This window comes from Wasmannia auropunctata, unplaced genomic scaffold, assembly GCF_000956235.1.
Source record: "Wasmannia auropunctata unplaced genomic scaffold, wasmannia.A_1.0 LD336000.1, whole genome shotgun sequence".
Classification (NCBI taxonomy): domain Eukaryota; kingdom Metazoa; phylum Arthropoda; class Insecta; order Hymenoptera; family Formicidae; genus Wasmannia; species Wasmannia auropunctata.
This window is the reverse complement of record NW_012026890.1, coordinates 4,980,358-4,993,037: the sequence shown is the minus strand read 5'-3', so window position 1 is coordinate 4,993,037 and position 12,680 is coordinate 4,980,358. Positions and strand designations below refer to the sequence as shown.

Below are 12,680 nucleotides of genomic sequence, written 5' to 3'. Positions count from 1 at the left end.
TCTGTACATATATCATTAAACTTAGCTAATTAATTTTTGAATGCATTAAAATAAAGTGCGTCTACCTTCGCAATCAACTGCATATTGAAAGGGCCAGTGACTCCCAAAGACGCTGCTACTGCTTTCGAGATGCTCTTTATCTTCGCCAGAGTTTGCGTATTAATGTCCTGCGGTGGTGTTACGAGCGTGGCGTCACCTGAATGAACACCAGCATTTTCCACGTGTTCGGATACTGCCATGCATAAAATAATCCCCTCGTAAGCTACAGCATCGACATCGATCTCTTTCGCCTCGAGGATGAACTTCGATATCACCACGGGATGCTCTTTGCTGACCTCGCTCGCGCTTTTCAAATAAGACTCGAGATCCTGATTCGAGTAGGCGACGTTCATCGCGGCACCGCTTAATACGTACGAAGGTCTCACGAGGCATGGATAGCCGACCTCATCGCAAAACTCAATTGCGGACTTCAAGTTTGTCAATTCCTTCCATCTAAAATGAGAAATAAATTAATAAGTTGCGGGAATCTCATCACAACAAATGTATACATATATTTATGTATATCTGACAAAATTTGTACCTCGGTTGCGATATACCGATGCTGTCGAGCATACGAGAGAACTTAAAACGATTTTCGGCGCCGTCGACGGATTCCGGGGACGTTCCGAGGATTCGAGCTTGCTGTCTATGTAGATCCATGGCAATATTGTTAGGCAGTTGTCCACCCATGGACAGTATGATACCTTCAGGACTCTCACAGTCGTATATATCCATCACCACCTCGAAGGAAATCTCCTCGAAATACAATCTATCGCTCATATCGTAGTCTGTACTGACTGTCTCCGGATTGTAATTCACCATTATGGTCTTACGTTCAAGATTTCGCAATTCTCGCAGACAACTCACGGCGCACCAATCAAATTCCACTGAGCTGCCGATTCTGTACACTCCAGAACCTGAAGCAAACGTTAGATTTTTTTTTATTTGCAAACAATATGTCTTATGTTCATTTTTTAAAATTATGTTTATGTCGATAATCTCTCTTTTTACACTATAAGCAGCTAAACAATAATCATCTTGGTAAAGAATTGATCCTAATGCAATTAACTAGCAAAATTGTACTTTTATTCAAGAAAGCCTATAAGTCGATTCTAATGGAATTGACTCGTTATCAGTGTGATTTTTTTACAGCTATAGTTTTGTTACTTCAAGAAAGTTTGGTTGCGATTAATTAACGTGCACAATGATAATTATTTATAACACTGTACCTATCACCATTGTGTAGCCACCAGGGAACTCTACATCGTGAGTGGTGCCGTTGTACGTTAGATAAAGATAATTCGTATTGGCCGGCCATTCAGCGGCCACCGTGTCAATTTGTTTCACCATCGGTCGAATGTTATTTTCTTGTCTCTGTATCCTGACAGCCAATTCGGAGCTCTTCACTATGGCGGCAATCTGCTTGTCCGAGAAGCCGTTTTGCTTTGCGCCCAGCAGCAAGTCGCGCGTGAGCTTCGTGTGATCGGTGTTCTCCAGGAGCACGTGATAATCGATGATGTTCTTCATCTTCTCGAGGAACCAGCGATCGATCTTGGTAAGTTTGTACAATCGGTCGATCGAATAACCGGCTTTGATCGAAGCCGCGAGAACAAACATTCTTTTGTCGGTCGGCTTCTCCAGCTCCTCGTCGTTTGCCAGCTTCACGTAAGGATCGAAGCCATTCACATTTTCGTTGACCATTCTCAACGCCTTCTGGAAGGCTTCCTCGAATTTACGACCGATCGCCATCACTTCACCCACGCTCTTCATAGAACTGCCGATCTGAAAAATGTCCAACATCGCAGATATAAGAAAAAAAAAATATATGCATACTGTCTTGTGTTTATGCAACTTAGAAAATATTTATATAAATATATGGATAAGAATAAGAATATATAAAGCATTTTGTGGAATGATACGGGGCTGAATAATGAACGACTCATCCGGCAAGTTTAAACCCAGGCGGTTTGATCCCCGACTGTCATTCCATATATATCTCGATTTTAGAGATTTGTCTGTCTACGTTTTAAAAGAATGATTTGAAAATTTAAAATCCACAGTATCAAATTTTACTTGAAATTTTATTTCTTTTACTAATTTCTGGTTAATGTCTAATCTCTCGAATTGCTCAAGTGTCGAGAAGGAATCAACAAGCAAATTGTAGTCGAATTAAGAAATTATTCAATACCCTCGTGCTGACGCGATGAAATTTGCTGAGATCCCATCTGGGCATTTTGACAACGCAATAATCAAGGCTCGGCTCGAAACAAGCTGTCGTCTCTTTGGTAACAGAATTACAAATATCCGGCAGAGGTATTCCAAGGGCCAATTTGGCGGCGACGTAAGCCAGAGGGTAGCCCGTAGCCTTACTGGCTAGTGCCGAGCTTCTGGACAGTCTAGCGTTCACCTCGATGATATAATATTCCTCGGAAAATGGATTGAGCGCATACTGGATGTTACACTCGCCGACGATGCCAAAGTGCCGAATGACCTTAATGGCGGTAGTTCGCAGCTTGTTGTAGTCTCTATTCGACAGGGTCTGGCTCGGCGCGACGACGATCGACTCGCCGGTGTGTATGCCAAGTGGATCGACGTTCTCCATATTGCACACCGTGATGCAATTGTCGTATGCATCGCGAACAACCTCGTACTCCACTTCTTTCCAACCCTTTAGGGATTTGTCGATTATTAATTGACTGGAATGAGCTAGAGCTTGTTGCGCTAGTGTTCTTAGCTCCTCTTTCGTATTAGCAAAGCCCGATCCGAGGCCACCGAGCGAGAACGCAGCACGCGCCATTATGGGGTAGCCCAGTTTCTCAGCAGCTTCCAATGCCTGTTTGTAAAGAAATTATATATCAAAAATAAGTGTATGTATACGTTGACAATACATTAGAATAGTATTTTTATTTTATAAAATTCTAAGAAATATTAAAAAATTATCTTCACTCTTAAGAAATTTTTAATTCTTTTTTTAGTAACCGAAAACTTTATTGTGGAAACGTATTCAAGATCGATATGTCGATAAAGTGACTTTTATAAAATGTCGATCTCACAGAGGACTAATTGAACGAAATATTCATAAATCAAATAAAAAGCATTACTAGTGTAAGTTAATTTACCTCTTGGACCGAATATACAGCAGCACTCGGCGCGACTCTTTCATTTATCTCGCTGATGCGATCTGCGAAAATCTTTCTATCCTCAGTTTGTATAATGGATTCGATTGGCGTTCCCAGAATTTTAACGTTGTACTTGGCGAACACGCCGTTCTTTTCAAGTTCCACGCCACAATTTAGGGCGGTTTGCCCGCCGAATGTTAACAATACACCGTCCGGTCTTTCGGATCGTATGACCTAAAACAGATTGTCGAACAAATGTTCCTTTTATTTTAATATTAAATATTAGATAAAATTTAATATCTGACACCTTCATCAATATATTCAACTGGTTTATGTCGAATAGATGTCGACGTTGACAATGTGAAAGTATACTGCATCATTTAAATTATAATTAATGTTAAAGTATCAATTAAAAAAAATTATTCTTGAAACTTTAAATGCACAACCAAGCTCACCTGCTCTACATATTCTGGTACAATCGGCAAGAAATACACTTTGTCGACCATGCCTTTTGACGTTTGCACCGTGGCAATATTAGGATTTATCAAGAGTGTCTGTATCGACTCTTCCTTTAGCGCTTTAATCGCTTGCGAGCCCGAATAATCGAATTCTCCGGCCTGGCCGATGCTGAGGCCTCCCGAGCCTAGAATCAATATCTTTTTCGGATGTTCGGTAACAATCGGCACCAAAGGTTGATAGGCAAGTCTCTCGGTGAGCCTGTTCTTTATCGAGACGTTAGGGCGATCGTTGATCTGGTCTTTCACGCTCTCCAGAAACACGTCGAACAGGCATTCGAGGTCCTCGGGCCCCGCCGTGTGCTCCGGATGAAATTGAACGGAGAAATAGGGCAAGACCGAGTGTACCACACCCTCGTTGCTCTTGTCATTGGCGTTGGTGAAGAGCACCTCCCAATCAGCCGGCAATCGGGTAGCGTCGGCGCAAAATCCATGATTCTGCGAGGTCATGTAGCAGCGTCCGGTATCGCGATGCGTCGCCGGTTGATTGTGGCCTCGGTTGCCGTACCTGCAAAATGACGTCGCTCTCGTAACAGTCGGTTATTATATCTCGTATTACATAAGAAAGACTATTCGCGCGTGACAGAACAATAATTTCTTTTTAAAACGGCAGAAACGGGTTAAAACAGAGATAAGAAACGTTGGAATTAGAACATTTGGGATAAGGAGGAGTGTGGAGTCTATGACAATCTTATCTTTCTTGTTTGCCGAGCAGCAGTAATGCGAATAAATGTTGACACGCATATAATTCATATGGTATAACGTACCGCATTTTGTACGTGACACAGCCAGCGGCTATCGACAGCAATTGATGGCCAAGACATATGCCGAAGATAGGTCTTTTCTGCTTGAGTGCCTCTCGAATATTTTTTATGGTCACTTGGCACATGTTGGGATCACCCGGGCCGTTGCTGAGGAACAAACCGTCATACTCGGCAGTTTTAAAATCGTAGTTCCATGGCACGACATCCACGCGGGCACCACGTTTTAACAGACATCTCAGCTGGTTGTATTTTAATCCGCAGTCGACCACGCATATACGAGGATGCCCGTCCGGATTATACGTTTTTGGGACCGGCTGAAAAATATTATATATGTTTGTATGAAATTCTCTTGTGTCGAAAGACAATGTCACTTTTATAAAAGAAATCTTAAGCTATATCAGGTAGCTTTAAAACTATTAATATATTTGTATTATATTTAATTATTCATAATTGCTACAATAGCTCACAAAATTGAATAAAATCGAATTTTTTAGATTATCATTAGATAATATAAGATGCTCGCTATCAAATGTACTTATAAAAAGAAACATTTCTTTACCTGAGAAACTTCCGCAACAAGGTTTCTTTCGTTAGGGTCTTCTATTGAAGGCATTATTGGCAGAGTATGTGACGAGGGTTTACCCAAAATTATTCTGCCCAATATAGTACCTTTTTCGGTAATTACTTTTGTCAATGCTCGCGTGTCAATCTCACATATACCGGATATGTTTTGTTCCTTCATCCAGTCGGATAGTGTCTTAGTTTGTCTCCAGTGGCTGGGCTTCTCGCAAATTTCTCCGACCACGAGTCCAGCAGCCCAAATACGATGAGACTCGAACCAGCTGAGTCAAAATTAAAATTTTAACAATCAATAATCAATGATATTTTTTACATCTATATGCGCTATTGTTTCTTAATCCATCCTGCAGAAAATCTGTAAAAACTTTTTGTACAACTATTTCAACAACATGAGAAATGTTGTACTTTATATTTATGTGAAATCTTTCTGTTTATTAAATAAGAATAAAAATTTTGAAATATAACTTAAAAAAAAAAAGAATATTTTCAAGAAAGCAAAACTGAGATTTTTGCTAAAGTAAATTATATTTTAAATATCTTGTACTTATTATACATTTTAATATTACTTTATTGTTTTATTTATTATTTTTTTTAGGTTTATTTTAACTTTAGTTAAAATATAAAATTGTTTTACGCGGGGAAAATGCGCACATTGATTCACGATTGACGATTCAATTGACGTGCGATGCGTAAAGATTAATATTATCATTACATGAAGTCCCGTTAATGGGCGCTGATTTAAATCTGATTGAGATCACTTACTACGGTATGCCGTGTTCGTCCTTTTCATCGCCGAAGATGCCATAGTTTCCTACGAGTGGATACGTAAGCACTAGAATCTGAGCGTGATAAGAGGGATCCGTGAGTGACTCCGGATAACCAATCATACCAGTCTGGAAGACTGTAAAAAAAATAATGAAATACAAATAATCTTTATATTTACACATAAATGCATACGCGTATTTAAAACGCACTTATTAACGATATTAGCACTCATTTAGCGTGTCGTTTACGTATACTATAGAAACTCAAGAATTAGCGCGTTAACATTGTTATAATACGCGTTCTGAATATGGACCATTATTTCACATTATACAACACACTTGTGGTAAAAAAACAAACAAATAAAAAAATCTCGCAAGGTTTATAATTTAAAATTGTGTACATATTAACAATAATATATTAATAATACATGAAAATCACTGCATAATCGCAACGAAATAGTTTAATCTAAAATTGATATTGTAGAAACATATATTTTACTGCTGGTATTTTATTGATTAAGATTGAAATAATAATTCTTGCGCAAAAAATTTATTATCTCGCGGACTTTGAATTTTCAGTTTTTACACTACTATACTCACGGTTACCATATTACATACACATAAAATGTAATAAATGTATCGAACATTATAAAATGTAAACATTAATTAATATTTGTATTTACATTTCATATTATTTTGATTCCAGGAATTTATGATCTAACAGAAACTGATGAACTATTGACAATACAAATCGTAAAATGTTGTTAGCAAAAGATCGATCAATCTTAAGTCGAATAAAATTTATTTCGAGGCATATCAATTTTCTATCATCGCCATTATCGCAGTGGTACATGCGTAAACTTGAAAATTTTCTGCGCAATATAGTATCCAACGTGAAAACTTAAAGTGAGAATTTATTACGTATGTTTGTGTGTATGTACGTGCACGAAACTTCACATCAGCAAGTTTGCATAAAATTCAAGAGATTCTCCTAGTATTTCTTTACAGGACATATGATCACAAGTCACGTATTCGTGTTAACGTATCAAATTACCAATGTATTAATTTATAATAATAATATATATTAGAATTGCGAAATATATTAAGTTTATTTTGAGAGATTGTGTCTACTGTTCTTTTTGCTTTTACTTTCTTCTGCTTCTATTTAGAAATTGTATTAAGATAAAGATATACTAAACGTATCTCGTAACTTAAGACTAGCGAGATTTGACTAACAGCGTCTATCTAATATCCACATGTTGCATTTGCAACGTAATCATTTAGGCTTATCACCGGTAGCCGGTTGGGAAGCAACAACGAATACAAACCAGTAATGCCGCTTGAGTTCTGAGTAAACCAGAAAAATAATATTAAAAATTGTAAGCGGTAAGTCCTTCGGCATTCAAGATATTTAAACGTATATTTAAACGTGATGTATTAACTTTCAAGAAAATTCAAACAATCTAAAAATCAAAATCTAAATAATTGCGCATTGTTAATATTATAATTCTGTGTTACAATTTTCCTTAATTTGGCATCTTTTGCTATAAACGTAGACAAATTTTAATGTATGTGTAATTTAATTAACATGCATTTAAAAACACTATTTTTTATTTTTAAGTATATATGATTTTTTATTGTTAAAAATAACGATCTCATGACTCAACGTTAATTTATCCAATTATCTCTCTTTTTTTCGAGTGAGAGCGATCAAAATTTTATTTTTAATTTTACACTTTTAAAAACTTTATTTAATAAAACAAGTTAAATAAAATTGATGTATATAATAAAGTTTTCAATATTGACAAAAGAATAGCATATGAAAGAAGGCAAGCACGAGGCGTGTAATTGGCGCATAGTAATAAATTAATAATAAATAATTCTATAATAAAAATATAATTGTACATTTTGACTTTTTCTTTAAATCGTCTTCAGCGTGTTAAATAAAATTAGCAGAAATGTTTTTTTATTAAGAAAATTAGTCATTAAATTAAGAAAAAAAGGAAAGACATTTTTTCTAATATCGTCCTACTTACAATTGGTCGTAACGAATCGATATTACGCTTATAAAGGTCAACATCTGCTTAGCAAAAGATATGCTTCTAAAAACGTCGGTTTTCGTCCTGCGCTACAAACGAATTTATTTTTATCATATCTACGGCTTTTATGCTGATAAGAAACAATTTAGTCAAATAACGATCTTATAACGCAAATGATTATACTTAATTGACGAACGATGTATCATTTCAGAAGCTATATGTACAACACTCGAGACATAATTTTTGCGCATATTTAACATTAAGTAATGACGCTGCTGATCGTAAACGTGTCTTCGGCGAATTACATAGAAAAACATATTGCGTTGCCTTACTGCGTGTGCGATCTATACAAAATAACGATAACGCCACTTGCAATATGTTAATATCGACAGATCTCTGTGATGCAAATCAAATAGTGTGTTCCATCTCTCGATAATATTCTCGTGTATAATGCTTTCCGGTTTAAAGAAGCACGGCCTGCCGCGAGGTAGGATACACACACGTGCACGCATACGGCTCCGCTTTGTAACAGAAGCACGTGCGCGTCGCGCATCGTGCACGAACTCACCAATTTCACCGTCGACGGACACGTCGGCACCGAAGTGTTTTCCCGAGAAAACACTTCCGTCCTCCAAGAGAAGATAGCTATCAGGCGCGTCGTTAAGCCCGGTCGACAGGTCGCTCGACATTTTGAATTTTAATGTTGTTCTTTTCCCACGCACGTGCTGCCGACACACTGGCGCGCGTTGTGAGCCGGCAGCACGCTTTTAGGCTATCGGCAAGTTCCAGGCGGTTCAGCTTCTCCTACAAAGCGATATGCGCACTGTTAAAGCGCGAGTAAATGCGCGTTGAACGACCAATGCGATCCCGCTCAGCTGCGTAGAAGCTGCCACGCAAGGCATGTGGTGAGGATCGTTGCCACACCATTGGACGCTCGAATGGTAGAAATATCGAACGTCTGCGTTCTGTTAAATTGGCGGGAAATTTTCGTTGGCCGACACTTCGAATCGATCTTTCAGTTCTTGCCAATTTCAATCCTAATTTGTAATTTTAGTTTAAAAGTTTGCGAGAAAGCACTAAAAGTTCGTTTTTTTTTAATATAATGGAATATCTCGGTGTATATTGAAAAATGTTAAGAAACAGGAAATATATTACATTAGAAAATATACTGTAGAAATAAATTATTGATAGAGACAATTATGTAATTAAAAGGTATTAATTTTAAGTCATTTATACAAAATTATTCAATACATTAATTTGCTTTCTAGAACTGTTTTTATTAATTTTTATCAAAAATGATAATATAATATATTTATATACATATACATTTTTATAATATCACACATATAAAAATAAGAGCTCTATATTTTTTGTTTTTTAAAAGTTTTTTATACTTGCCTACTATTATAAATAGCAATCCAGTCTGAGCATTATAAATACAATTATAAAAATTCCTGGATCTCTTAAGTAGCACAGCGACAGATCTAACTCATTTAGTTAAGTTAAGAATGAATAATTTGAGAGAGCATAAGCATGCACGCAAACACGTACTATGCAAAATTACGCTGTTATTCTCTGATATTCCCAAATATTCTTGCTCCTTTCGTTTCTTTTATAATGTATTCGATCGGCGATTAGTTGGTCCCATGCGTAATAAAATTCCATCATTTCAGGCGATAGTTTATAAGCTACGCTGGAAACACAAAAGAGACGCTGACTTAATCTTATCTATGACAAAAATATTGCTCTTTATTGCTATCCAAATTTTACGTTCGCTGCAAGTTATTCAAATGCACCTAGAAACTTACACGTGATCCGGCATTGGAAGATCCTCTCCCTCGTTTGCTTGTGTTAATATCTCATTATACCGACGATTCAAATCATCCCAGTCAGCCGGCTGGTCTTGATGACATAGGTGGGCTCGGATTTTGCAGTACAACGGCTCTCTCTCGTATATAAGTTGACAAGCCGGTCTTTCCAGTTTTTTCATCGATCCCTCTATCCTCACCTAAATCATTATTTCTCGTATTTTAAGCACTATCTATTCCAAGTTAACCGTTAGATACATTTTTTATTATACATATATTCCGTCAGAGATAATTTTACTTTTAATTTTTACTTATTAGCAAAAGTACAAAAAGTATAAAATATCTTTTATACTTACAAATATAAAACAATAATATTCAGGATTGAATAAATAAATTTCATAAGTATTTTTAATATTCAGTTAATTATTGAGAATTATCAGTTGATGGATTACTCCAAAGCTAAAATACTTACCTGTCGCGAAACATGATGTTGCTTATCGTTTTTATAGGTCCACAAAAAGCACATAGCAGTATACGGATTAGAATCCTGTAAAAAAAGAAAGTTAAAAAGTGAAATCTTTATTATTTAAAAAACATTGAAACATTAAAAGAAAGCAAATTAAGCTTTTTTATTAGATGCCTAATTATTTCCAAGTGTTTTTATCAATTTGAAGTTTATATTTTTTTCGAGATATACTTAAAAATATTATTATTTTGAGAGTTTTTCACAATTTTTCTTGTATTGAATTTTCCGCTAAGAACCATGTTTATTTAAAATATTAAAAGAATACATAATTTGGAAAGAAAGCTAAACTTACGACTTTTTTGTATAATTTATAGAATACAGTGGTGTTCCTTAAAATTAATATTTTCAAATTATTTTCTAATAAATACTTTAAATTACTTTCCGCTAAATATTTTAATATTTTAATATATTAATATTTACCATGTCCTTGACTTTCTGACTACGTGCGTCTGTCATAATGACAAAACCGTCATCATCAAATTCTCGTAAAACCAAATTTCTTGAACTGACTTTGAAATTTCTAAAATATAAAATAAAAATTGAATTTCTCTGTTAGATGATACACTTTGAGATCTGTACCTACGGGGAAGAGATAGTTGCTAGACAACAGACATCTATTGGTCCAGCTTGGAATTTTATCGCTTCGTTGCGCCATATCCTGAAGAGATCGACAGGATTGTCAACAGGATCGATTCGCGCGAGACCCACATGATCGCCAGACGTTGCCATTTCTTTTGTATGGTATGTATGAATCAGCTCAGTGAAGTATTTCACACGAAAAATATTCTTACAAATTTTCTGTTAGTAAAAATAATTTTATTGCATTATCAAAATAGATATATAGAGCGCTCAAATTAACTAATTGCTGGAATTTCAAAATCTTTTACAGCATTATTACTTTCGGATCAAAGAAATACTTTTTATCTTGTGATTGCATCATGGACATCAGTATCATATTTTTAATTATCAAAATTTTGTAATAAAAATTACAAAATTTTTAATTATGTAATATAATTATTAAATTACATAAATTACAGATAAAAATATATACAATAACTTTTTAATTAAAATATATTTTTTAAAAGATACAATTCTCAAAGTATTCTAATATTCCATGTCTTAATAAGTGTATGTAGCTCCGTTATACCTTTCGGGATTCAACACGTTCTTACTTTCAAACGAAAATTCGTTATGCAGTTTTCATTAATCTTCCACCAATTTTATATATACTTAATAGTATTGACTTCAAATAGATGTTATGTTTTTTATTTTTATTTTTACTTTTACTTCTACAATTAATTAATTACATGTATATCAATTTGATACACCCTCTTATCATTTTTACTTTACGATGCTTCTACAATTTTGTTTTTAATTTTAATTTTTAATTTTATTTTTTGGTTTCTATTCTTACACTGTAGTATTTAAGTTCATTTTACACTCTATCGACTTCGTTAGTTGATGAGAACTCTGTATGGACAGAATATTATTTTTTATAATTATTTCACATTAAATTGTTATTTATTTCATTACACGCTTTGTTTTTCGGTTTTGTGATCTTTTACTCTTCTTATATTTTGCGTTATTGTTATTCTACTTCTGTTATTAACTCTTTTATATAATTACGTATTTTAATGGTCCAAATTATTTTCAGTTCGTATCTAGTTAAATATTTAAATATACTTCAACCATGCCTTCCGTGTATAAATTTAAGTTTATAATAAAATATAATAAAAACGTAATTTAGTTTTTTTCTTATAACAAATTGTATTCTTTATTCATGTTATTAATTCTGTTAATAAATAACGAATTGAAAAAATCTTTTTTTCAGTTACGACAATCAATTCATGTCCTTATAATGATGTTAGATTAACAAGTTAAACAATTCAAAACATTGGCAACTTTTTTAACTTTAACAACAAATTTTAATTAGAAAGAAATTAATAAAAAATACTTGAGAAAGAATCGCAAAGATCATAAAGTATTATAAAATACATATGAAAATTAAATCAACGTGCAATTAATATTTAATATTTAAAATGAAGATCTAATTCAATGTTATAATCTCGAGAAGTAATCGATATCGTTGTATGACGTCTACTTGAGGCTCTTGAACTAAATAATAACAAACACCTGTTACTCGGTACTCGTGATATCGATGGTATTCAATATGTTACGTCATTTTTTTCTTGCAGTGGAGCAGCGAACGTATCTTTCTCGAATTCCACTTATCTAATTAATTATTCGAAATAATTTACCATCGAAAGTGAGTAAAATAATCGAACAAACGCTGTGCCACGTTTCCAGTAAATAATCGACACCCACGCTTCAACGATGCTACTACTACGTGAACTACGTATACTACTTTTATTGATTCCCATTTTCTACTCCCACCCATGGTAGAAATACACATGCTCCCACTTACTGCTCGTACGAGTCTGCGCAAAGTGCACTTTGGCAAGACTGCCAACATGTTATACAATTCGTCATCGTAAGATTAAAATTCTCTGCTGATAAGTCGCAACTG

General features: G+C 34.7%; 2 protein-coding genes across 6 annotated transcripts in view; both read right to left on the bottom strand.

Moving 5' to 3' along the window:
* LOC105453423 (CAD protein) overlaps window positions 1–8,652 on the bottom strand; it is a 28,283-nt gene extending 19,631 nt beyond the window's left edge. The window contains exons 1-10 of the mRNA XM_011695381.1: window positions 8,388–8,652; window positions 5,779–5,917; window positions 4,997–5,279; window positions 4,441–4,751; window positions 3,614–4,181; window positions 3,159–3,392; window positions 2,228–2,872; window positions 1,269–1,821; window positions 581–956; window positions 66–492 (exon numbers count right to left, since the gene is read on the bottom strand). Coding sequence (XP_011693683.1) covers window positions 66–492; window positions 581–956; window positions 1,269–1,821; window positions 2,228–2,872; window positions 3,159–3,392; window positions 3,614–4,181; window positions 4,441–4,751; window positions 4,997–5,279; window positions 5,779–5,917; window positions 8,388–8,508 — 3,657 coding nt within the window. The 5' untranslated portion in view covers window positions 8,509–8,652. The remainder of the gene's footprint in view (window positions 1–65; window positions 493–580; window positions 957–1,268; window positions 1,822–2,227; window positions 2,873–3,158; window positions 3,393–3,613; window positions 4,182–4,440; window positions 4,752–4,996; window positions 5,280–5,778; window positions 5,918–8,387) is intronic.
* Window positions 8,653–9,136: 484 nt separating this feature from the next.
* On the bottom strand, window positions 9,137–12,556 carry LOC105453421 (pyridoxine-5'-phosphate oxidase). Of its 5 annotated transcripts, none has more exons than XM_011695375.1 (6): window positions 12,412–12,554; window positions 10,737–10,951; window positions 10,574–10,673; window positions 10,100–10,174; window positions 9,628–9,827; window positions 9,137–9,512 (listed from the first exon to the last, which is right to left on the bottom strand). In XM_011695375.1, the coding sequence occupies exons 1-6, from the start codon at window positions 12,532–12,534 to the stop codon at window positions 9,380–9,382; spliced, it is 846 nt and encodes a 281-aa protein (XP_011693677.1). In that variant the 5' UTR covers window positions 12,535–12,554; the 3' UTR covers window positions 9,137–9,379. The 5 variants fall into 5 exon arrangements, with proteins under 5 accessions (XP_011693677.1, XP_011693679.1, XP_011693681.1 ...); XM_011695377.1 differs by having other exon boundaries at window positions 12,287–12,500; XM_011695379.1 differs by having other exon boundaries at window positions 10,737–10,884; window positions 12,412–12,489.
* Between the last annotated feature and the right edge of the window lie 124 nt (window positions 12,557–12,680).

Coding starts and splice junctions, on each gene's coding strand:
- LOC105453421 (XM_011695375.1), bottom strand. CDS start 12,534: ATGGGAATCAATAAAAGTAGTATACGTAGTTCACGTAGTAGTAGCATC. Junction 10,674..10,736: donor CTAGCAACTATCTCTTCCCC/GTAGGTACAGAT, acceptor TTTATATTTTAG/AAATTTCAAAGTCAGTTCAA. Junction 9,513..9,627: donor CTTCCAATGCCGGATCACGT/GTAAGTTTCTAG, acceptor TTGTGTTTCCAG/CGTAGCTTATAAACTATCGC.